Source organism: Pezoporus wallicus, unplaced genomic scaffold (genome assembly GCF_028554395.1).
Source record: "Pezoporus wallicus isolate ANWC-B61680 ecotype Strahan unplaced genomic scaffold, APGP_CSIRO_Pwel_v1 contig_14349, whole genome shotgun sequence".
NCBI classification, from domain to species: domain Eukaryota; kingdom Metazoa; phylum Chordata; class Aves; order Psittaciformes; family Psittacidae; genus Pezoporus; species Pezoporus wallicus.
In genome coordinates, this window is record NW_026635006.1 from 29,713 (window position 1) to 54,154 (window position 24,442).

Here is a 24,442-nt window from a genome sequence, read left to right on the forward strand (position 1 = left end):
CTCCTGCTCACAGGGGACCCCTTGGGGCTCCTCTGGCTGCTGCTTGGTTTAGCGCTGAGGCAGATGCATGTGTGGCTACAGTTGGATGGGGCGAGTGCGTCAGTGCCAGTCCCGGAGCTGAGCTGGTCCTTGGGCAGCAGCCGGCAGAGGGAGCAGGGACGGGGCACTCGGGCACAGAGCCCGCAGGGCAGTAGGGGCCTGATGGAGCTGCTGGCGCCGTGGGCTTTCCTATGGCAGTTCACAGTCACTACGACCTCCTCATCCTCCTCTTCCTCCGCAGGGCCCTGGTGCAGCAGCTGGAGTGTCTCTGGGGGCTCTGTGAAGTGGCACCACCTCGGTTTCTACATGGGACTGGTTAAGGGAGACCCAGTTCTGAGACAGAACCCCAGGGGAGGGAGCTGCAAGTTCACAACTGGGAGCCTCCAACTGCTCCAAACCTCACCAGGGACCCCTCCTGCTGCCCCAAGGCCTCCTGAGCACCAACCCCCCCCCCCGAGGATGCACAACGGCTCCAAACACGATGTAAAACCCCCAAACTCCTCACTTGACACCAAGTCACAGACGAGACGGGGAGCCCGGGGACGACGCACACATGGACACACACAGGCAGCAAGAAGAGAGTAAACCAAAGGGAGCGAACCGGGGGTGCAGCAGAGATGAAGCCTCAGCACAGAGCAGGAGCAAGGGCTGAGCAGAAGCAGTTCCAGTGTAAATCGAGCTGTGTGCATTTGGTTTCTTCTCTTTTTTTCTGGGTATTTTTTTGCAGTGATTTCTTTACAAACAAGAGGTAACAAGGAGGGATTTGGGGGTTTCTTCTCGTAGAAAGAAGTAGCAATAGTTCAAAAAAGTTAAAATCCAGACCCTCCCAGAAAATCATCATCATCATCATCATAAAAAATAAGAATCAAACCCACTCCAGTTAAAAGTTATGGCTTCAGAGTTATGCACTGCAGAGACTGACCTAACACCAACAGCCCAGCACTGCCCAGGCTAGCCCTCAGCACAACACCTCCCCTTCCTGCCAGGTCCTGCTGCAGCCAACAGTCACCCATCCCTAACCTGACCCTGATTCAGCATTTCATCAAAGGAAAAGTCATGCAGATCCCCCCCACCCCACGTTATACACAGCCACTTCCAGGTTATGAGCTATTTATATATGGATAGTAAAATGATGGACATTGGTTTCCAGCCCCACAGCCCGGTGTCGGCTCCTGAGTGGGTCACAGGAGGAGCAGAGCACCCCTGGCCCCTGTGTCTGGATTGGGCACTCAGTCTCCTGCACTGCCCCTTCCCCATCCCCAGCGTGGCTCCGTGGCACCTCTTTCCATCGCCCAGGTCTCTCTTTCCACCCTGAATCACAAACCCCGGGGCTGAAGACCTAAAACCCCCCTGGGTTCTGGGAGCAAAGTGTTCCTCGTGTGGTTTGTCTTAGCAATGGGAGGGGTGGCAGTGAGAGAACCTGCAGCAGGGGCAGCAGGGCCCCGGCACCCAGCGGGGCTGGCTCGAAGCAGCCTGTCCAAGGCAGACAATGCTCACGACTCAACAAGGAGAGCACCAGCGCGCACAGCTCAAGGAAAGGACACTCGAGAGAGAGTTGCACATGCACAGGAAGCACGGACAGGGATGAGCCACCCTGCGGGCAGACACTGCACGTCTACAGGAGGAGCTGAGCAGCAGAGGGGACGCGCTGTGCATGCAGACGCGTCGCTCTTCTCGCCTTGCTTTGTCAAGCTGAAGACAAAGGAGGGACAGGAGTTTCACGAAGCTGATAACTGTTCAGGCTCAGCCTCTCAGAGGGGAGCACCACTGAGTTTTGCTTTTGCTGCATTAAACGTGCCAGTCCCTGGAAAAAGTCCTCCGAGCACGGCCAAGGAAACCTTTCCTTTCTCTTCCCACTCCCAGCACCCGGCCTCGATCCCGGCCCACGGGTGAACTTTACGGGGATTTCCATTAAAGAAACAGGAGTTCTGATCATGGCTGAGATCCCTCAAGTTAAATCCCTCTCTAGGAAGTCTTCACGCTCTCAGGAGGTGATCGTAAAAGGTTTCGGATTGTTTCATACCCAAGCAGGGAAAAGAGCATTGCCATAGGCTCCGTCACCCCACCTAGCAGCCTGGAGTCACGCTGTCTCGTTGGTAGCAGTAGATTGGGCAGAAACACGAGGTAGGCCTCCATCACACGTCTACTCTAGCATGGCAGCTTTGTGCAGTTTCCTCCTGCTGGGGCTCAGGGCCTAGATCTTCACATCTTCCTGGACGCTGAGCTGGGAGAGGGTCTTCTTGATGCGGAGGGCGGTGAGCCGCGCCGCTCCGTTGGCGTACCAGCACTCTCGCATCATCTTGCCCATCACCCGGAGTGCCTAAGCAAGAAACAAGGGCAGATGGCAGCGGTTCTCCTCTCCCCCTACCCCAAATAACTGCCAGGCTGCTGCTGCAAGGCTGGACATTGGTAGAGCCTCCTAAAACTGGAGCTTCACTTATGGAGGGGAAGGGGACGTGAAGATGGAAGCAGCCCTTACCTCGTAGCTTTGCCACCAGTTTGGGATATTGGGCCGTAACTTCTGATCACACACAACCTTCCGCATCTCCTCGATAGAAGGATCAGAGGGCACGAGGTCGTAGTAGGGAAGCTGATACTCTTCGTGGATACCTGAAGGGCAGAGAAGGGGAAATGCAATTCCTGGGCTCATCGGCTCAGCCTCACTGGAAGCAGACCAGCACTGGGTTGGACATGACTCATTGCTGGGATGCGTCAATGCTTTGCAGTTATTTCCAAGAGAAATGAAGAGTCTGGGATTTGAGTTTACAAGAAAAATGCAGGGAAATAAAACACAGCTGCCCCAAAGTGGAGGAGTCAGAGCGTTGCGATCACCACCTCCAGCACCGGGGCAGCAGCTCCATCACACACAGCACAGTGTGTCCTGCCTGCCTGGCCATGCCAACACATTCAGTTACACTGGTTCAGGGGAAGAAAGTCACCTCCCAGATGGGCATCACCACTTCTTCATCCATCCAAAGAATAAGCAGCAACCAGTTGAGAGCATTAACCCTCACAGGCCTCTCCTAACAGCACTCTTGGGGCACTTAACTCCCTCAGTGGTGACACATCCTCCTGCAGCCCTGTTCTCCCTCAAACAGGGTCCTTCAAAGACCCTATCAACAGGAACAGCAAGGCTGGGAGAGCCAGGAGGGAGCTGAGCTGCTGGCATGGGGACATGAAGGGTGTTACCTCCTGCGTTGCACCTCCGAGCAATCTCCCAGTAGACCAAGCCCAAGGCGTAGATATCGGCACATTTAAATGAGTCAAAATGCTTCATGTTAATGGTTTCATCCAAGACTTCAGGTGCCATGTATCTGCAGAAGAGGAAAGAAACAGCAGCTTCACTCTGAGATTCAATGCAAGATGGTTTATGGCAAGTCTGCCCCACAAAGCACTTCCCAGCAGTCAAACTGGGCCCCATGGTGTAACAGAGTGAACAAAATAACAATAGCAAGTTGGGAAAGAGGTTAAAAACATCCAAAGGCACATCAGGCTCCAGACAAAAGGCTCCTGAAGATGCCAAGCTTGTTGTCAAGTATTGTTTGAGCTCCCTGGTGCTAGGTTTCTGTAACCCTAACACCTCTCAGCTCGACGGCACCTGGAGACGAAGGTGCTGACATCCCTTCAGCATCAATATGAGGTCCCTTGGCTCAACCAGAGATGCTCAAGCAGCAGCTCTGGTGGTTGCTGGGTGCACTCTGCCACCTCTGAACACTAAACCATTCTCCTACCGTTTGGTTCCAACCCTTTGGTTTGGTGCAATATCAATGGTATCCGTAACAGAATCGTGCCGGACGGCCAGGCCGAGGTCAGCGATGGCACAAGTGCCATTCTTCTTCACCAAGATGTTCTTCGACTTCAAGTCTCTGTGAGCAATCCCCGGCTTTCCTAAGAGAGCAAAATAGAAAGTAGCAGGGGTCAAGGTCTGCTGAAACGTGGTGCAGAGGCAGAACCGGATTTCAGGGCTTTAGTTAAACTCTCGGTGTTGCAACACATCTTCCTGTTTGGATGAGAGCAGAGCTGCCACGCTGTGGTGCCAACGGATGCAGTAGCATCCAGAGGCCTCAAGAGGGACATCGACTCCATCCTCCCAGGCATCAGCCACGTTGATGTGGCTGGAAGGAGGCGGGAATTCAGCACTAATTTTAGGACGGGGAGGTGAAATGCTACCCCACTTTGCAGGCAGCCAAAGCCATCAGTCCATTTCTGCTCAGTACTGACCAGACGAATCCAGGCTGACTCAGGCAGTGTTTGCTGTGCAGCACATTAGCCCCTCTCACCAGTTCTGCTTTACTCTCCTCCCTTCAAGAACCCCCAGCACCTTTTCCAGCTCTCACCCTGTGTGCCCACAATCTCCATGTGCAGATGGGCCAGCCCACTAGCAGCAGACAGGGCGAGCTTGATCATGCCCTCGATGGTCACCGTGTAGCGGTTCAGGTAGTCAAAGAGGGAGCCGTGCTCGTGGTAGTCAGAGACGAGCCACAGTTGAGTCCATGTTCCATTATCTGCAGCAGGAAAGAGACTGTGCTCAGCACACAACCCCAGAGCATTCTGCTTTTGGGGACAGAGATAAGGGCAGGGTTGCAGCTCAACAGCCAACCCGGGGGTAACGAACTTTAAGGCCAAACAGGACTTGAAGGTGCAGCTCGAGCCCCATCGTGCTGCTCACCACCAGCAGCAGTTCCCCATCTTTTGGCACAGAACATTCAGATATGCAGCTCTTTGGTTCAATCCTTGAACCATTTCACTGTAAATTCAAATGAAGAGATGGTCCTTCCACGAGCAGCCTGCCCGGGGGGGAAGCCTTTGCTCTCAGACCCCTTTTACCTTTGTTATCCGCAGCGATGAACCCCAGGATGTTCTCATGGCGCAGCATCACAGTTTGATATATTTCTGCTTCCCGAAACCAGGAACGCTCCTCCCGAGAGGAGAAGATCTTCACAGCCACATCCCCTCCACGCCACCGGCCTCTCCACACCTCCCCAAAGCGGCCTTTGCCAATGATCTCCTGCAGGACAATGGTCCGGGCCACGGTCCGCTGGACAAACAGGGGCAAACCTATGGAGAAGGGATTGGAGGACGGAGAGCCCATTGCAGCAGCATAGCAGGAGTTGAGGAGCTGAACTACTGCTCTGACCTGAACACTGACAGCATCTGCCTAAAACATGCCCTCACATTACTCATGCCAAGGCAACCTCAACAGGCTGATGAGGCAAGAGCCTTGCAGCCGGGCAAAGCTGAGGCAACCAGGAGCCCAGGAGAGACTTCTCCACTCCATGACAAGGTCTCATTCATCATTTCTAGTCATATCTTCATACCTGAGCCAGAGCCAGATGTGGAGAGATCGTAGACTAGATCTTGCAAGGTCTTGTCCTTGGAAAGGCACATTTCACAAGAGGGGTCTTCCATGTCCAGCCGCTGCCGATTGTGATAGACGCGTTGGTGGTGGTGAAAAACAAAGACCACGATGATCATGACAACAAACACGAGGAAGACGGGTCCGGCAATCACTGCCACCAGCTCCACAGGACCCCAGCTCGAGGGGGGTTCGTTGTCTTTCAGGTGTCCTTGGGAGGAAAGGGAGGAGAAGAAAAGATACTTTCAGAGATGGTGGCATTGGGCACTACTGGCTATTTAGCAGAGGGCAGGAGCCCATTCCTTGCTGGATTTGCTCCAAAAGCCTGTATTTTACCTTCCCCTTGACCTCTCCAAGTGGGAGAAAAGGCAACCAGTCAGTAAGGACTCATTTCTCCCTCTTTCCCTTTCCCCCTGTAACAACCAGCAAAGACCTGGACCTGAGGACAACAATTACTTGTCTTATTGAGACCAGATAAGACTTCCCCACTGTACGCAGGGAGGACCCACTAAACAGCAGTCCAAAACGGAGAGTAAGGAGGTATGAGGAAGTACCACGTGCCCCCTGTGTCCCAGGAATGAGAAAGAAGCAGACGTTTCCCACACCCTCCCTTCAAAGGCAAAGCTGCTTCCTCTTTATGTATTCAGAACCCCTCCATCCCACACACTTCTGAACCTGCTGCAACGTTCCCATACTTCAGCACTGACAGGATGTGCAGGCCTGGAAGAAGGAAAGCAGCTCTTGCTGATAAAACCAGGCAGATCTGAGTGCAACCCAGAGCCAGGAATGGGATGTGAGCCGTGGCCAGGGACCACAGGCTGCTGCAGGCACAAAGCATCACGCAGCAGAAGCTTGTATTTAACTGGAGATGAATGTGGTGCTGCTGCTTCTGGAGGCCTGGGAGGAAACTAGCAGCAGGGCTGGTCAGCAGAGAGAAGCTGGAGCTACAGAGTGCAGTGAAACTGCAAAACCCCAAGACTTTGGAAGCTTTTCCTCCACTAAGGCCCAACCTCATCATGTGGTGACACAGGGGGAGTTCAAGCAACTTCAGGTTTTCATTTGAAGCAGTTTGATCTCCAACGTGGAAATAACAAGGAAATAAAACTAATGCTCCAACCTAGGGGAAGAAGTGAAATCAGGGCCGAGAGCTCCTTATTCCCACATCCCATTTCTCCAGCTCCCTGCTTACCACTGGGAACCATCAGATCAATTTTGTTGCAGAAATCCGAGTAGCAGCAGTGAGTGTTACGCAGATCTTCCGAGCTCAGACAATAAAAGGGCTTCCCAGCAGGAATCAGTTTTGCCTTGGGAATGCATGTCCGGACGTGGTGTTTGACACCATCCAGGTTGAAGACCGAGACCATGCAGGCACCATCCGTTTTGCACGTGGAGTTTGCTTGCTTGCAGTCGGAGCAGAGACATGTCAGAGCTGTGGGACCCAAAGCAAAAGCAAGTTTAAAACCCAAGGGAGAGAAACTGCTCCAAGAAGAGAAAACCTCCTTTTTTTAATCCTGTTTCAGAGGGAATTGGCTGGTTTTAGGCTCAGGAAGAACCAGAACAGAACGTTCATACTCAGTGTTTCAGCCCTGCAAGAACCCAAGCAAAGGCCAGACCACGTGGAAGCAGCTGACTGTCCAGACAGCCCTTCTGCCTGACCCTGTTGCAACCACAACCAGCGATGCCCCAAGTCACCCCTGCAATCTGGGCTAGATTGGAGAGCTCCACTCCCAGCCCAACCCAGGCTCCGAACTCGCCCTCCAAACAACCATTACTCAACCAGACAGACTTGATTTCACCCCACTCGCTGCTCAGCTCCACCAGAAAGGAGCTGCCCAGGAGGGGGTAGGGAGCAACGACCACCCCAGCTCATGGGAGACAAGAAGCACTTGACAGATGCAAACCAACCCCAATTCAAACCAACTCCACCAGCCAAGCACGCTACACCCAGCCAGCCCAGTCACTTATTTAGTAACTGCTGCCCTCATCCCAGACACTACCTTGGGTCAAATGAATTCCTGGCTTTCTGCCTGCTCTCCAGGAAGATTCTTTGGGTAAAGGGAAACTCGGAGGCAGATTCCCACATTTTGCCACCTCCCAGCTGTCTTTGTGCTGTTCCCAAGCTGGAACACTGTAAGCAAATCCTCAGCCTTGGGAACAAAGAGGGAACACCACAGTGGCAAGGAGCAGGGTGAGGCCTGCTTGCAGGGCTTTCTCCTGCTTTCATCCGAGCTCTCAGCCTTCCTGCAGGGATGCAGGAACATCCCTCACCCGCTGAAGGAAGGGCCTTTCAGGTACACACAGTCTAAAGAAGTGGTTTAAGAAGATCCCAAGCACCGCAGTGAACTGTGCCCAGTCCAAAAGCTACATCCTCTATGTCTATGGGTACCCTCCTGGTGCTGGGGGCACCTTGAGCTTGAGGAGAAGCAAGCAGGTCCTGGGCAAGGAGGAAGACACCCATTAGCTCTTATCACCAGTGTCCAGGGACATCAGGCAGGCTAATGGCATTACTCCTCACTAAAGGCCACCATGCTCTTCATTTCCTATCTGGTGTGGGGAGCTGCTGAGCAGCCCCAAGGTGGGCTCTGCTGCATTTCCCACCGGCTACATGTGGATGCTGGCAGGTTTGGAACCACCGCATTGAAAAGGGCAGGCAAGAGCCAGTAAGATCCAGAAGAGCTGCTTGAAAAAGCAACATGAGCAAATGTAGCACAGGATGGTTATCATGGAGATGATATGAAAACGGGAGATAGGAAAGAGCTGTCAGGGCACATTCCTACCTTCAAGTGTACTTAAAAGAGGGTTTTAAAGCATCTCCTTTATTCCCGTCTCCAAAACTCAAGGTACAAATTAAAGGTATTTAAACCACACAGACTTCACCATTTCGGCTCTTTTCTACTTGATTTGGAGCCAGCAAAACTCCACTTTGTTCCTGTTCCACTCATTTCTAAGGTCTCAAAGCCAAGATCTAGGCTGTGGCACTTTTCCTTCCACAAGTAAACAAAACACTTCAGGGCACCAATGAAACTGGCTTTGTAAAGTCCTGATGGAAGGATCTGGCCTCAACGGAAGCCTTGCTCTGGGAGGGGAAGCAGAGGAGCTGATTTTAGCTGCTCAGTTCCATTGCTTGGATTAAAGCAATCAGTTTACCTGCAAGGGATGCCACCAGAGCCCCACTGCACGGGGACACAGCGAGAAAGATCCTTATCTGAGCAGACATTTCCTGCTAAGGAGGGCTATGGCCTCACCTCCCCTCATGGTGATGGTCCCCCTTTGAGACAACCTTTATTAACAGCAATCCTTAGGTTTGCACCTCCAAACCCCCCATAGGAAGGGGAGAAATAAAGGCTCTGTCCGATGGAAAAGCCCAGGATCTACATCTACCATCACTACAGACATATCTTCCTTAAGCATCACCTACCACTGGCTGCAGTGCTGCAGGAAGAAGGGGCCCGCTCCCAGCAGCGAGGAGGATTCCAGCACTTCAAGTCTGACTAACCACAAGGCAAAAGTTCTTCTCGTATCAGGAACAGGAGAGAGCAACTGCTGTTTCCCACTGGATTTGGGGGTCAGGTCAGAAGATGGACACATATACGAGGCCCCCACCAGGCATCCCATGGGTGCTATGAGAGCAGCCGGGGACGCCTGGGTGAAGCAGAAGGACACGAGGAGTGAATCAAAGTGGTTTTCGTGCCAATGGCATTCCTTCTATTGGGGAAGAAAAGCTCCTGTTGAGCAGAACATATAATCTACTTAATAAAAGCAACTGACTGGGCTGAAGAAAATAGATGGGGCAAAGGGAAACAAAAGAGCAGTTCAGGCAGCGAGTTCCCCTCTCGGAACGCCCGGGGATGAGTCTGCATGGAAGGTGCTGCACAAGCTGGCAGCAGAGCCTCCTCTATCTGCTCAGAGACAAACCCAACCCTTCAAAGAAGCTGTTTAAACAAGCCTACCATTAAGCTGCAGCTCTTCAGAAGGAAAGCTTTGTTCTCACTCAGGAGCTGGATCAGGTTGGGGTTTATATTGAGGCAAACCCTTGCTGCCATTCAATCCCAGGCAGGTGACAGCAAGCAGGTAGGTGACAGCAAGCACAGCACTGAGCCAGCCCAGGGCCTGTCCTCCCCGCTCTTCCTGACGACTGGAATGGTTGCTTGGCACTGCCACAAGCCAAAAGCTCTTCCTGATCCTCCATAACACAGCCCAGGCTTGGTGCTGGGCCTAGGAGCTGCTCCTGCTCCCAGGGTTGGGTTCCTGGCCATAACCTCCAGGTATAGATGGTCAGATCCTTGGGTAGGAGCTGAAGTCCAGCTCCAGCCTCCCTCGTGCAGCTGACTCTGTCACAGAGGTATCGGTGTCCCTTTGCATTAGCTACAGCAGAGAAGAAAACCAGTGAAGCCCTTTTTTCCCCATTAAAAGTAACCTGTATTCCCCAAATGCCTCCAAACAAGCAGCTGGGGGCTGTGGCTTAGAGCTCTGGGCTCCAGGGAGACTCAAACATGAAGCTCTGACAGGCAAAGAACATTCCTTTTTTCTCCTCAGCATCTCTCTGAGCTCATTTTGCACAGCTCTTCTCGCCCAGGATTGTGTGTGTCAAGATGTCTCTGCAGCCAGGCAGGGGAAGAGTTCCACAGCAAAACGCAATAGCATGGTGTTAACCACCCTTTGGAATCCATCTTCCCAATGCTCCTGAAGCTGTGCTCTGCAAGATGCCATTTGCTCAGGGCTAAATCCTACCTGCTGGAGACGTGTTCACATAAATAACCTGAGGACGATCGGTGGTAAAACTGCCAATAACCACCCCCATATTTACCAGATAAAGAGTTTTGCAGGCTTGGAAGCTGCTGTTCTTTTCCAAGTTGGAATTGAGGCTGGAAGAACAATGATTCCCTTACTCTGGACCAGGAGCTGCACCCAACTTAATGAGCCCCAAGCTGGTCGTGATGGTTTAATGCTGCAGCAAGAGACATGGAAAACAACTGGGTTTGTACCTCTGCTGCTTCTTTAGATGCTCTAATGAAGAGGGACGTGTGTAAACACGCTTGGAAGAAAGGAATCCCTTTCAGTGTTTTGCTATGTGCTGTGCTGGAAGAAAGACAGGAAGAATAACCTTTATCACAGAGTGGTTTGCCCAAGAGCAGGTTAGGAACAGAATCCACTCCCCTGTGGTGAGGGAGCAGAGCTCTGTTCCAGGAGCTTCTTTGTGCTCCTCCTCACCTGGACCACCCCGAGAGCAGGGCTTCAAGAGAACAAACTCCACTCTCGAAGGCAGGGATGAGCCACCCAAAGCCCCTGAGGAAGCCTTTCCTTTCTTTTCCAACAGATTCCCTTCAGTTCTGCTGCTGCAGCTGGGATCCCTACATCCCTCCCTTGGAGATGTCCCCTCCTATGGCCCACCAGCATCTCCTCCAAGCCTCAGAGCCAACTCACCTACACTCACCAGCTCCAAAACCACGCACAAGGCCAGTTCTGGATGCTCCCAGTGCCCCTGTTTCCTGACAAAGGAGCTGCTGAGAACTGATTTCTGTAGGTACAGCACCACCACCTCAAGTATCTTCCCCACATATTGCTGCCCCTTCCCCACATATTGCACCACCTTCTCCTCCTTTCGGATCTCAACATCTCTTTCGCTCCTTGCTCGTGCTTCTGAGAACTCCTGCCCTGCTGCTAAATGAGAGAGTTAAAATTAGCTACCAAGTCCTATGAAAAAAAGCACTTCCATGCAAGTCATCCAGGAACTAAAAATTATACCAGGGATATTTCAAGTTGGAAACAAGAGACCCAACTTCTTCAAGCTGGCTGCAGTCCCCTGGCACAGGCTGAACCTGTCATGGCTGACTACAAAACATAGCCTGAATGGGAAACGAGGCAGGAAGAACGTGCTTTCACCTTGAAAGGGAAGACCTTTCCCTGCATCTACTCAAGGAACACAAAAGGAATGACTTTTAAATGGCTCTTAAAGAAGTGACTTGACAGGAGGCTCCTCACGAAGAGGTTCATGAGAAGAAGGCCTTGACATTTCTGCTGTTGCTGCTGTCTGGAGACACACAGCTCCAAACCCCCTCTCCAGGCTCTGTCCTGGCACCTCTTTTGTGTTTTAACTTGTTAGGAAACCAGTTTAAAAGCCTCCCATCCCATCCCATCCCATCCCATCCCATCCCTGTGGAGAAGTCCTGCAAACCACAGAGGTCACTATTTAAGCTCTCAAAGCTTAACCCCAAAGCTGTATTCTGAGGACAGTGGCTTTTTCAGAGCCTAAATCCCAAGTTGTTCCGTGTGCAGCCTATTCTCCAACCCCCAGCAGCCCACAGGTCATTTCTAAGCAGCAAACCTTAAGGAAGGGTGAGAAAAGAAGTAAATCCAGGTTCAGGATCCAAGGAAAGAGAGGCTGGAAAGCCAAGGGCTTAACCAGAGAGGACAAAAGAGCGCTCCCAGCCCAGGACCTGACTCCAGCGCTCAGCACCAACGCTTCCCCCCTGTAACTCCTCCTGGGGCTGCCGGGACCTGCTGGTGCCGAGCCCGTTTCCACCGTCACCACCCAGTGAACTTTGCTGCTCTGAGAGCTGACGTCTCCCTGCAGGCCTTTCGCAAGAGCCGTTTCCGGAGCATCCACCACCGGCCAAGCCGGAGCTGCCCGGCCACGGGGCTGGGGGAGTCCAAGAATGCTTCTTGGGCCCCGCTGTTCATTTCCAGCCAGAGAAGCCCTGCTTGGAAAGCTGCAAGATGGGACTCAGGGCCCACATGGAGCTTGCCTGACTGAGCGGGGTAAAGGCTTTGCTTTAAGGGGCTGTTACGCATCAAAGCCGGCCCAAGGCTGCTCCCCACGGTGTTCCTTTGCCCTCTTTCAAGCGTGCAAACAAAGCCAACCTGCTCTGGAACTACCACTGCACAGGCACCTTTCCCCCTTTCCTAAAGGACGGAGCATGGGGGCTGCTTTCTCCCCTGTTTACAGATGCCCACCGAGATTCACAGGGATCAGGCCGGTCTTCCAGGCTCCCCTCCTCTGCTAAGATCAAGCACAGGCAGCGGCATCATGGCTGCTCCAGCAGCAGCAGCCACTTCCCAGGTTGAGAGCCCCCATTCCCGGCCATCCTGAGCCCAGGCGGAGCTCCCACCTTCCAGCCACAGCACGCGCGGAGCGGAAACAATAAGCAGCCATAGGAGCCCAGTATCAAAGCACTGAGAGCCTGCAGGAGATGCACGCAGTCAACTGGCCCTTTCCTGTTGCTTTTTCTCTGGCATAAACACCGGCTGCATACGAAGCGCGATGAGCATGGGTGCCATTAACACACCGAAGCTGGAACACCTTCCCCAGGCTGGCTTTTACCTTCATAAAGCAGAGCCGCTCTTCCCTAAAGCGCGTCTGCATTCCCACATTCAACAGGGCTCCGGCATCCAGCCCTCACCTCCAGCCCCAGTGGCGTTTAAAGCCGTTGGCTGCTACTGACAAGTCCTGATCTGCACACACAAAGTTATTAGCAGCCGCTTGGGAACACACAACGCGAAGGGTGAGAGGCTCGGGGAGGAGAACAAACGTTCGGCTCCTGTTGGAACAGGTCCCTGCCTGACACAAGCGGAGATGGCCCCCGATAGCCACAGAGCCATGGGCTGCGGGCAGCCGAGGATGCCGCCAGCCCCACCAGGGGATGCTCAGAGATCCCTGGGGAAAAGGGCCTGGCTGTCCAGAACCGTGGGGCTGCCACCCCGCATCCCCACCAGGCGAAGGGGAAGCACAGCCAGCCCCAGCGCACAGTCTGCCCCCGTTCACGGCCGTTATAACCCAATATTCCCGTTCGAAGGAACCCCAGCCACCCCCCCGCACACCCCAGGAGGCTCCATAGCAAGCACAGACAGCACCGAGCCCCCCTCAGCGCCATGGGTTGAGGCCACAACCCCCTGAGGCCTCAGCAACAACAGCGCGGTGCCCCCCCCCTCCTCAGGTCCCCTCAATCCCGTTTCCCACCGTTACCCCTCCGGACACGCCGGCTCTTCCCAGCCAAGCCGAGGCGAGCGGCCGGCTCCGAGGCGCCAGCACGCACCGGGGGTGCCCCCCCCCGCCCCGCGTGGGTCCCCCTCGCACCCCGGACCCGGGGCCTTGACCCCCCCAGACCCGCCCTTGGATCACCCCGATTCCTCCTGCCCCCCCTCCCCCCCACACCCCCGGGAGCCCCCCCAGACCCCCCCCGCCCGGTTCCTGCCCTCGCCCCCCGCCTCCCCTCCGATCCCCCCCGGTTCCCCTCCCGGCGCCGGGCGGGGGCGGGGCGGCGCGCCGCCATGTTGTGCCCGGTGCGGGCCGGGCCCGGGGCCGCCACTCACCGCGGGCCCCATCGAGCGCCCCGGCCAGGAGCAGGACGAGGAGCAGGACGAGGAGCGGGACGGCGGCGGGGGGCGGCGGGGGGCGGCGGCGGGCGCGGGGCGGCGGGGGAGCGGCCATGGCGAGCGCCGCGGCCTCGGAGCGAGCGGCCGCCAGAGCCTGCGGGAGGGGCGAGCGCGGAGCGCGGCCGGGGCGGGGCCAGCCTTAAAGGGGACGCGCCCCCATGTGGGGCGGGCCTCGCATGTGCGTGTGCACGTATGTACGTGTGTGTGCACGTATGTACGTGTGTGTGCACGTATGTACGTGTGTGTACCGTGTGTGCCTGCAGCCGTGCATGGGTGTGTGTGCACGTATGTACATGTGTGTGCACGTATGTACGTGTGTGTACCGTGTGTGCCTGCAGCCGTGCATGGGTGTGTGTGCACGTATGTACGTGTGTGTGCACGTATGTACGTGTGTGTGCACGTATGTACGTGTGTGTACCGTGTGTGCCTGCAGCATGGGTGTGTGTGCATGGGTGTGTGTGCACGTACGTGTGTGTACGTGTGTGTGCACGTATGGGTGTGTGTGTATGTGTGTGTGCACGTATGTACGTGTGTGTACCGTGTGTGCCTGCAGCCGTGCATGGGTGTGTGTGCACGTATGTACATGTGTGTGCACGTATGTACGTGTGTGTACCGTGTGTGCCTGCAGCCGTGCATGGGTGTGTGTGCACGTATGTACATGTGTGTGCACGTATGTACGTGTGTGTGCACGTATGTACGTGTGTGTACCGTGTGTGCCTGCAGCCGTGCATGGGTGTGTGTGCACGTATGTACATGTGTGTGCACGTATGTACGTGTGTGTACCGTGTGTGCCTGCAGCCGTGCATGGGTGTGTGTGCACGTATGTACGTGTGTGTGCACGTATGTACGTGTGTGTACGTGTGTGTGCACGTATGGGTGTGTACGTGTGTGTGCACGTATGTACGTGTGTGTACCGTGTGTGCCTGCAGCCGTGCATGGGTGTGTGTGCACGTATGTACGTGTGTGTGCACGTATGTACGTGTGTGTGCACGTATGTACGTGTGTGTACCGTGTGTGCCTGCAGCCGTGCATGGGTGTGTGTGCACGTATGTACGTGTGTGTGCACGTATGTACGTGTGTGTACCGTGTGTGCCTGCAGCCGTGCATGGGTGTGTGTGCACGTATGTACGTGTGTGTGCACGTATGTACGTGTGTGTACCATGTGTGCCTGCAGCCGTGCATGGGTGTGTGTGCACGTATGTACATGTGTGTGCACGTATGTACGTGTGTGTGCACGTATGTACGTGTGTGTGCCGTGTGTGCATGCAGCCGTGCATGGGTGGGTGTGTGTGTACACGTATGTACATGTATGTACTGTGTGTGCATGCAGCCGTGCATGGTGTTGTGTGTGTACACGTATGTACATGTGTGTACACGTATGTACATGTGTGTACCGTGTGTGCATGCAGCCGTGCATGGTTGTGTGTGTGTGTACATGTATGTACACGTGTGTGCATGCAGCCGTGCATGGTTGTGTGTGTCTACACATATGTACATGTGTGTGCAGTCATGCATGATTTGTGTGCCTGCAATCACGCATGATTTGCATGTGCATCAGCTGTGCATGCGTGCACACACGTGTGCGGGTGTGCTGCTGAGCCATGCCTGGCCAGGGCACCCCTGCCCTGCTCAGCCCCACATACCTCTCACCCTACTGCCAGCCCCACCGAGGGCCAGCAGCTCCCAGTTCCTCCCAATCCCTAACTGGGAGCAGGAACTCACCCTGGACCACGGGCGGTGCGGACCCCAGCACACGGGAGCATCCGGTGCGTTCCCAGTCCCTCGCGGGCGCAGGGAGAGGGTTGGGATGAGGCTGGAGCGAGGTTTATTGCGGGATGCGGAGCGATACACGGTGCTGAAGCAGTAACTGAAGCCATAAGGAAGCGCCGGGCTGCAGGGTCCCATCCTGCTGCGTGGCCTCGGTGCCCGACGGGGCAGGTTTGGCAGCTCTTCAGCGATCAAATAGCTTTACACTTTATTAAATATATTAAATCTTAATCATTAAATAACTGGAGCAAAGCTGCGGCTGCGGAACATCACAGTCCTGGCCCGACAGCCCTCAACGGGGGGTGGGTTTGGGGATGGTGGCGAGCGGTGCGAGCTGGAGCTGGCCGCAAGGGTGCACCGAAACACCCAAAAGCTGGCAAAGCCCAAAAGGGCTTGGAAAGGGGGGAATGTGGGGAGCCCCTTGGGAAGAATCAGGCCCCTTGGCTGCGGGAGCCGGCGCTCGGCGCATCCCTGCAGCACCGGGGATGCTCGGTGCCGGTGGCTCCTTGTCCTGGGGACCCCCGAGACCTGGCCCTGGGGGACGCTGCCTCTGGACCCGCTTCTCCCGCTGAGATCCAGCCCACGCGGCACAGCCCTGCCGGGGAATTCCTGCTGCCGCCGAGCCCGCGGCATTCCCGCTGCCAACGCGCCGGGCAGGCAGGTCGGGGCAGCGCCCGCTGCCTGCGGTGCCGCGGTGGGTGCCAGCCTCTGCCATTCCCAATGGACAGGCGCTGGATGATGGATCCAGGCCTGCAAGATTCCTCCCTGTGTTTTCCCGTTTTCCCTGTTTTCTCCCTCCTTGCCAATGATAAAGCCCCCGAGGACGGGTGGGAAAGGCAGCGGCTGCAAACAACCTCCCCTTGTGACCAGAAGCCATCCCAGTGTCAGCTTTGCAGCATTCCCAGTGCAGCCCATGGATGCTCCAGCACATGCCCGGCGCTCACTGCTCCGGTTTGGGCTTTTCCAGGGAATTGTTCAGCTTCTTCAGCGTCTTTTTGATGCGCAGGGCGGTGAGGCGGGCAGAGGGGCTCTGGTACCAGCATTCCTTCATGATCTTTGCCAGCGCTGACAAAACCTGGCACAGGCACAAAGAGGGGGGAGCATGGATGGGTGTCATGGGATGGGGTGGGAATGGGATCAGGGCAGCCCCCCCGGGACTCACCGGGTCGGAGAAGAGGCGGTTGGGGACCACGGGGGTCTGCTGGTCGATGCACACCACCTTCTTCATGTCCTCGAAGCTGGGGTCGCTGGGGACAGCATCGAAAAAGGGTGGCCGGTACTCCTCCACAATGCCTATGGGAATGGGGAGCAGTGTGAGGGCACTGGGGGGATGCGAGGCTCACCCCCTGCCCCATGCATCGTGGGGTACAACAGACCTGCCCCGTGCCATGGGGTACATGTGGGAATTGCATCAACCACAGCCCTGGTGCCACATCAGACCCACATGAGCCCACCTGCTGGCCCCGCTAATCTCAGCTTAGTGCCTCCATATGTCTGTGTGTCCACGGGGTTTAACCTCTCTGGTGGGAGCCCCCTGCACCCTGAGGGGTGGCTCCTGCACCTTGGGGTCCTCTGGAGCCCCTTTCCTTGATGCCGTGGGGCTGTGCAGTGGCAGGGAGGGGGGTGAGGGTTAAAACCAGCTGACTGACAGTCACCCCCTGCACTTGGTTGGGTAATTTGGGGGAAATGATTAACGTGAAGGAGCCCTGGGGTGGTAAATGAGATTATCCGGAGGCCAGACTGCGCCTGGGGGAGCCTCCCGCCTCCCCCTTCCATTAATGCTTCCAATGGGCTTTGCTGGTGCTGAGCAGGGGCAGGAGGCTCCTTCGCAGCGCTGGGGACCCTGTCCCTGTCCCCAGGCCCGTGCTCCCGAGCCAGGCCCCGCCGGCCGGAGGTCCCGACCGTGGCCGGGTTCCAAGCAGCAGCTCCAAGCTGCTTGTTTTCTAATCAGCGCTGAACAAACAAAGCGCTGATTGAGTCTAATGGGCCCTTTAATCAGGGAGCCGGGTGCTGACACTAGATTACAGTGTTTATAATTGACAGCTAATCTGGGCAAAGGGAAAGAGGGACAGAAAGGAGCAGAAAGGAGCAGAGAGGAGGGAAGGGGAGCCCGGAGCAGGCGCGGAGCCGCTCACCATTCACCACTGTGCGGCGGGTGATCTCCCACAGCACCAGCCCGTAGGCCCAGATGTCCGTCTTCTTGTAGGACTCGAAGCAGTCGGTGCGGATCTGCTCGCTCAGCACCTCCGGGGCCATGTAGCGCTTGGTGCCCACCCGGGGGTTGTTGCCAATGTCCAGGTAGTCGCTGCCCTGGGAGTGCATCACAGCCAGCCCTTGAGGAGGGAATCAGAGAGGCACTGGGGTTGGAAGAGACCTTGGAGATTGGCAAGGCCAACTGGGAAATGCTGGGATGATGGAGTCAGTCAGGGCCATGCTCGTGCTGTGACTGCGTGATGCTTCATCTCTAGGGCAGGATGGCCCTGGGTACCACATCCCCAGGGTACTGCGTCTGTGGGTATCACATCCTCAGGGTACCACATCCCTGGATATCACAACACTGGAGTACCACATCCCGTCCCCCCATCTCACCCAGGTCTGCGATGCAGCACTGCCAGTTGCTCTTCACCAAGATGTTCCTGCTCTTCAGGTCACGGTGGGCAATGGCTGGCTTGCCCTGGGTGCCAAAGATCTCCACGTGGAGATGGACGAGGCCACAGACGATGGAGGAGGCCAAGCCCAGGCAGGTCTCCACATCCAGGGCTGTCCTCTGCAGGAAGTCGTAGAGCGAGCCGTTCTCATGGTAGTGGGTGATGAGCCAGAGCTGAGTGCTGGAGTTCCTCGACGTCATGTCAGAGGCGATGAAGCCTGGATGTGAAGAGGAACTGTGACCATGGAGCCACTTTGCAGCTACTCCAGGGTCACCAAAGCATCCCTGGGTATCATATCCCCAGGGTACCACATCCCTGGGTACCGTATCCTTGAGTATCACAACCCCGGGTACCACATCCCATCCCGCTGCTCACCCAGGATGTTGTCATGCCGCAGCAGGACAGTGTTGTAGATCTCTGTCTCACGGAACCATGACTGCTCATCACGGGAGGAGAAGATCTTCACGGCCACGCTCTCCCCATGCCACACGCCTCGCCACACCTCCCCATAGCGTCCTTTGCCTGCCATGGCCACAGCACCATGTCACCCAAAGACCCCTCTGCTCACCCCCATGATGGTGTGGAGCATCACAGGGTATCTGTTGACCTGGGCCAAGTGGCACCCACCACCACCCACTCCATCCTCATCCCACCAGCAGCACAGGGGGAGAACTTGGGGTCTCTGTGGGGTTTTGGCTGAGACACCCAGGTCCTGGCTCTGGTGCCATCACTGGGGGAAGGTGGCTGTGGGTACAGCCTCTCTCCTTACCCACGCACTCCACCAGTGTGATCTGCCGGGCCACAGTACGCTGGACGAGGAAGGGCAGCCCCGAGCCACTGCCCGTGGTGCAGTCATCGCTCAGCAGGTCCTGCACAGGCAGACAGTGGTGGGGTCAGCTGGAGAACCAGCCCACGGATCCCTCCCTCCAACACCCTGGGGGCATTTGGAGCTCACCCACCTCCAAGGTGCTGTCTCCCACCATAGATGCCTTCAGCATGAGGTCCATGTCGCCCAGGTCACTTTTGTTGTGGCGGTGCTGAGCCACCTTCCAGCAGAAGAGCGCTGTGAGTGCCACAAGGAGGAGGAGGGCGAGCAGCGGGACGAAGATCATGAGGAGGAGGCTGGGCAGGGAAGGCACCTTTCCCAGCCTGTCTTCTCCTGGGTGGGGGGAAACAAGGGGTGGGAGCATGAAGGTGGACCTGGGAGGGTTGAGGGTGCTTGAGGAGGGTGGCTCTGCATTGGGGTCAGTGGGTGACAGCCGAAGAAGGGACAACCCTGTCCCATCTGGTGACCCTTGAGGTTCTGATGGAGCCCAAGCACACATCCATCCATGCAGGGCTCCCTGTACCTTGCAGGAAGATCTCCAGCTCGGCGTTGCACATGCTGGTGTCGCAGCACCTCATCCCGTACTGCTCCGTCACGGGCGTGTGGCAGTTCTCCAGGATGTGCTGGGAGAAGCAGCCCCGGTGCTGGGTGATGGCCCCATCCTCCTTCCTCTTGCTGACGAAGCACACCTTGCCCGTGCAGGTCAGCGTGCTGCAGTGCGGGACGTCACAGGCGCACAACAGCTCATCTGCACAGTGAGGATGGGGCACGTTGTGCCATGGGGACACCCCGCAGCGCAGCCTGGGACACGCTGCCGGCTTCAGGGACAGTGACATCTGTCCTAAAGTCTCTTGAACCCAACGCTCCCCTCAGGCCTAAAAGCTGCCCCTTGTCATGGCCATGGGGTAGCAGTGGGGCTGGTGGCCCCACGGCTCATCCCTCAATGAGCTCTGCTGCCTCAGTCCTCCCTGCAGAAGCACTGTGCTTGGGTCTGTCCCCAGGTCACTGTGGTTTTCCCCTGGGATCACGCTCCCAGCTCCTCACCATTACCCCTGGGAAAAGCCACGTGCATCCAGCCTGCTCCCATCTCCCCTCTGGTAACGTCAAAGCGCCTGATGAACCAGAAGGAATTGAGCGGAGATCCCCTCTGGTCACTGTCACAGCGGGGAGCCCCTCACTGGGACAACGGGGGTCCCCAAGAAGCTCTGTCCCCCCCCCTGCTTGCTCCAGGCAAGCTCCAGCAGAGGTTTATTTGGAGCAGAGCAAGTGGTGACATTCCCAAAGGGACGAGGGTTTGTCTGAAACCTGATGCATGGCAGGAGCATCACCACGTCACCTGATTGGTACTCACCGGCTGCAGAGCACAGGGACATGGCCATCAGCATCAGCACCGGCACCACCCGGCTGCAGGCTCCACACAGCATCTTCCTGCGGGAGCAGAGGGGTGAGAGGGACCCTCAGTGTTCCCACATCCCACACGTCCCTGCAGCGCCCATGTCCCTGCTGCAGGGCTGGGGAAGGAAAAGGGGCACCTGGGGAGTGATGGAGTGGGCAGAGTGGTGTGAGGTGGGACGTGCTGCTCCCAAGTGGAGCTTGGCTCCGGACGTCCTGGGTACAGCCCTTCCTGAGAGCAGATCCCTGGGACCTCCTGAGCTTGGAGAACCTCCCAGCCGCAGCATCAACACCACACAGCCCCACGGAGCGCGGCCCTCAGTGTGTCCGTGCTGTCCCAACACCCTCCTTCATCCCAGTGGCCGTTCATGGGCTCTGCAGCCCCGCATCCCAGCTTTGGCAGCATCCGAGGTGCCGACGGAGCTCGGAGCCCCAGCCGGCGCCGAGTGCGTCTGGCCACGATCCGGAGCTGGGTCCCGGGGGGGCTTTTGCATGGAGTTTATCAATGACACGAGCAGAGGCGGCCAAATCCCAACCCCTCACCCCCACCCCACCTCCCCCAGCTGGGATTTGGGGGAAGTTTTGCTGTTTTCTGCCTCTTTCTGCCCCTGGCAAGGGCTCGTTCCTGCCAAAGCAAACACGGCGGAGCCGCCGCTGCCCCCCGCCGGCATCGCTGCCCCTTTCCACGGCTCCGAGCGCTCCCCGGCCCCTCCTCGGCTCATTCTTTGTCATTCCCGACATAAACACGCCAAAGGCTCCGTTTCCTGCAATTGAAGGAGCCCTGCCCAGGGCTGCCGGGACAGGAATCAAGATTGTTTAGATCCTGGCCTCGATGGGGAAGCGGAGTCACGCAAACCCGGCCCTCAGGAGCACGCTCCGGCCGCGGCCCCGGCTCCAAACAGCCTTTTTCTCCCCAAAATAGCTGCCTGGGTGGCGCTTGTGGGGAGGAAACAGCAACGGGGCTGGTCCTGGGTGCCCGGTGGGTTGCTGCTGGGGATCAGCATCACCTGGAGCAGGGCTGCTGTGCCCTGAGCCTCTGGGATGCTCCGGCTTTTCCTTGTGAAAGGTGGCATTTAAAGAGAAGCCAAAGTTCCTGGGGGATGAATTCCCCTCTCGGGGGCACTTCCATAGAATCCCGAGCCTGTGGGATGTTTGTCGTGGATCACAATGCAGTCAGGGCCTCAGCCCAAACTTTGCTCTGCATGCAATAACATAACCAAGAGCAAACCTTAACCCAGAGCTTCCCGGGCATCCCATGGGAACAACATCCCAGGACAAACCAGTCACCATGTCTCCATTGCTGTGCCCAAACTTCCTCCCTCCTTTCTGGAGCTGCCTTCCCAGTGTCTGGAGCATCTTCCCAGCCAGGCTGGGAGGTGATGGCAAGCTACATTGCTGTGTTCCATCCTTCCATCCTTTGGAATTTGCATCAGCAGCAGGAGAAGGGAAAGCACCCCAATTAGAACCTCTTGGATGGCGCATAGCTGGGATCAACGGGCAGCTGAGGGTTCCAGAACAAGATCCACTTCCCAGTTGGAATTTCCTTGTGATCCCCCACACGCATGTGGTCACACATGCAGCAAAGTCGGTTGCACCCTCCAGTGTGGCCCCATCGCCATCATTCTCGCCCCTGGCTAAGAGCTGTCACCTTCCCCTTGTGCCTTTCCAAATCCACCCAAATTCCCCAGTTCCCAGCTCAGCTCCGGGCTCTCAGTAGAAGCCACGTACGATTCCAACTCTTCAGCCAGGACCTGGCTATAAACCCGGCTCTAAGCTCCCACCATCACCAGAGCCCCGGTTCCAGCCTCTGCCAACCCTGACGTCAACCCCGGTGTCCCTCCAAACATGAAGGAAACGGGACCAAATCCTGATTCCAGGATAAATCCAGGGGGAAACACAGCTTGGGGCAGCTCCAGACCCCACTCACCTCCAGCATCCGTGTCCCGGTGCGGTGAGGAGCTGGGATGTGGCACTGGCTCAGCCGGGGCAGGTCTCAGTGCCGTGCAGCCCGGCTTGGAGGAGCTTCATGGACCTGCTCCCCTCCTGCCACCCATCCCAGCTCCCGGCTCCCTGTTCCCGGTGGCCCTGTGATCCGAACGCAGCCGCTTTGTGGTCTGGATGTGGGAGAAGTCAGAAAAATGCTTCTTATTACTGCCTCTTCCTGCCTGGCTCCTCTCCACCACTCCCAGCTAATAAAGCATTTCCTATTGCTGAGCACACATCCATGGCCAGCCTCCCTTCCTCCCGCACACCGGGCCCCAGCTCCATCCTGGTTGCTCTCCCTCAGCCCATTCCTCCCACCCTTGTCCTACACCAGGCACTTTCCCACCCAGTTTCCCGGCTTCCCAGGCAAACCCAATGGGGACATCCATCATTTCTTGTACCCTGAGCACCTAAGACCTTCTAAAGCTGATTGCTTTGATGGTGCTGGAGCTGGGAGCCATGGATAGACGCTGTGGGAATGACCTTGATGTGCTTGGCCATCCCTTCCACTCCTGCATCCAACTCTCCTGGGGATGGGAGGGAGCATCCCGGTGGAGCCAAGGGGCTTCCTGGCTCTTTGCATCAGGGGGTGATCACCCTATTGGGGATGCTCAGCCCTGGGCCTGGGGGTGCTGCTCGGTGCCAGCACGTCCCTGTGCCTCCTGTGGGTGCTGGGATGCCAGGGGCAGAGCCGTTCCCACGGTGGGAGGCCGGGCACTTCCCGCTCCGTGTGGGATGCGGAAGCACCGCTTCCCCTTTTGCCAGTCTGTGCCTGTGCTTTGGGCCTTTCTCAGCAGCTTCACCCTCCTCCTGTCCCCCGCCCTCCTCCCAGCCCCTTCCCAAGCCCCATCCCTGCCTTTCTCCCACCAGCATGGGGACCCGCTCCCATCCTCTTTCCCAGTGAAGCTACGGGGCCTGATTTTCCTTTGTTCCCTACAGCATCCCCAACCCCAACTGCGTCCTGAACCCAACCAGCACCCAGAGCAAAGGGGATCACTGCCCTGGGGGAATGGCTGGGCTTGATGGCCTTAAAGGTCTTTTAACCTGCTTGAGTCTATGATGCTAAAGCTGGAGCCCCGCTGGCCGCCTCATCCCCGCTATCGCCTGTGATCTAGGAAGCTTAAACAAACAAAGGCACAAAACCAGGATAAACCATGCGGGACCCTCAGGCCTGACCCTGCCCGTGCCGGGGCCGGAGCTTTGTGGAGGGGAAACGGGCAGTTCCCATCGGATAGGAGCCGCCCGGGAGGAAGCCGGTGCCTGCAGACGCCTTTATCACTGCGACCATCTCTGATCTGATCTGATCAGCCCCTCCTGGGGCTATTCCTGGCTGGTTCCTGTGTCCCTGCCGTCTTCCATGGGTTGATGCACATGGTGGGCATCAGCTCCCTGCTTTATGGTTGCAGTCAGTGATAATGAAGTCATCTGGAGCCAGGGCTGGCCATAGAGCTGTTCCTGGATGCACCAAACCCACCCCAGGGTCTCTGATCCCTGCCCTGATCCTGCATCCACAGCCCCCTGTTCACCCCCTCAAAGCAAGACCTTCTTCATCATTTGGGTCTTCAACATGGTGCATCATCGCACAGAAAGCACCGTGGGCATCCCTGGACCATGATCAAACCACCCCCAAAGCTCATGCAGCATTCCCCATCACAGCAGAGGGGACACTGGCTGGTGGGACCCTGACTGCCCCTTCCACCAGTACAGCAGGATCCAGGCTGGTGCAAGTGGTGCTGCTCCATGTGCTGCCCAGGACAAAGAGTTTGCCCATCTGCATCCCGGAAATACACAGGAATTGGGGAGTGAATGGCACCGAGGGGGTGACAGGGAGGAGAGGGGACACTGGCAGCGATGGGGGAGCTTCCTGCCAGCCTGACAAGCATCCCTGAGCTTTATTCAGCAAATCAATCCTGTTAACATGGCAACCGCTTCCATTTCAGGACCATGCTCCACACACACGCGGCAGCATCCAGGGCTCAGGAAGATCAAAGGGGAAACAGGAATAAAAAGAAGGAAAAAGGACAAGAAGAAGAGGAGGAAAGAAGGAAACCTCCTGCT

General features: G+C 56.7%; 2 protein-coding genes across 2 annotated transcripts; both read right to left on the reverse strand.

Annotated features, from left to right (window-relative positions):
- Positions 1-1,416: 1,416 nt before the first annotated feature.
- Positions 1,417-13,777, reverse strand: ACVR1B (activin A receptor type 1B). The gene is made up of 9 exons (XM_057402330.1): positions 13,706-13,777; positions 6,585-6,824; positions 5,358-5,606; positions 4,867-5,097; positions 4,377-4,544; positions 3,771-3,927; positions 3,229-3,353; positions 2,519-2,649; positions 1,417-2,359 (listed from the first exon to the last, which is right to left on the reverse strand). Exons 2-9 carry the CDS (start codon positions 6,757-6,759, stop codon positions 2,234-2,236), a joined length of 1,362 nt encoding a protein of 453 aa, XP_057258313.1. The 5' UTR covers positions 6,760-6,824; positions 13,706-13,777; the 3' UTR covers positions 1,417-2,233.
- A 1,941-nt stretch (positions 13,778-15,718) lies between these two features.
- Positions 15,719-22,919, reverse strand: LOC130595439 (serine/threonine-protein kinase receptor R3-like). Its single transcript, XM_057402201.1, has 11 exons — positions 22,802-22,919; positions 22,329-22,515; positions 20,361-20,437; positions 19,533-19,757; positions 19,143-19,342; positions 18,953-19,052; positions 18,559-18,705; positions 18,125-18,400; positions 17,671-17,868; positions 16,698-16,828; positions 15,719-16,610 (listed from the first exon to the last, which is right to left on the reverse strand). Exons 3-11 carry the CDS (start codon positions 20,431-20,433, stop codon positions 16,476-16,478), a joined length of 1,485 nt encoding a protein of 494 aa, XP_057258184.1. The 5' UTR covers positions 20,434-20,437; positions 22,329-22,515; positions 22,802-22,919; the 3' UTR covers positions 15,719-16,475.
- Between the last annotated feature and the right edge of the window lie 1,523 nt (positions 22,920-24,442).

Bases quoted from the DNA above. Each gene is read 5' to 3' on its own strand.
- LOC130595439 (XM_057402201.1), bottom strand. From the start codon at position 20,433: ATGCTGTGTGGAGCCTGCAGCCGGGTGGTGCCGGTGCTGATGCTGATG. The intron at 19,343-19,532 runs GTACAGGGAGCC...CCCCCCACCCAG, and splicing joins GCTGGAGATCTTCCTGCAAG to GAGAAGACAGGCTGGGAAAG. The intron at 18,706-18,952 runs GTAAGGAGAGAG...TGGCCATGGCAG, and splicing joins CACACTGGTGGAGTGCGTGG to GCAAAGGACGCTATGGGGAG.
- ACVR1B (XM_057402330.1), bottom strand. From the start codon at position 6,759: ATGGTCTCGGTCTTCAACCTGGATGGTGTCAAACACCACGTCCGGACA. The intron at 5,607-6,584 runs GTAAGCAGGGAG...TTTCCTCCCAAG, and splicing joins TGATCTGATGGTTCCCAGTG to GACACCTGAAAGACAACGAA. The intron at 2,650-3,228 runs GTAACACCCTTC...TCTGCCCTTCAG, and splicing joins TCGGAGGTGCAACGCAGGAG to GTATCCACGAAGAGTATCAG.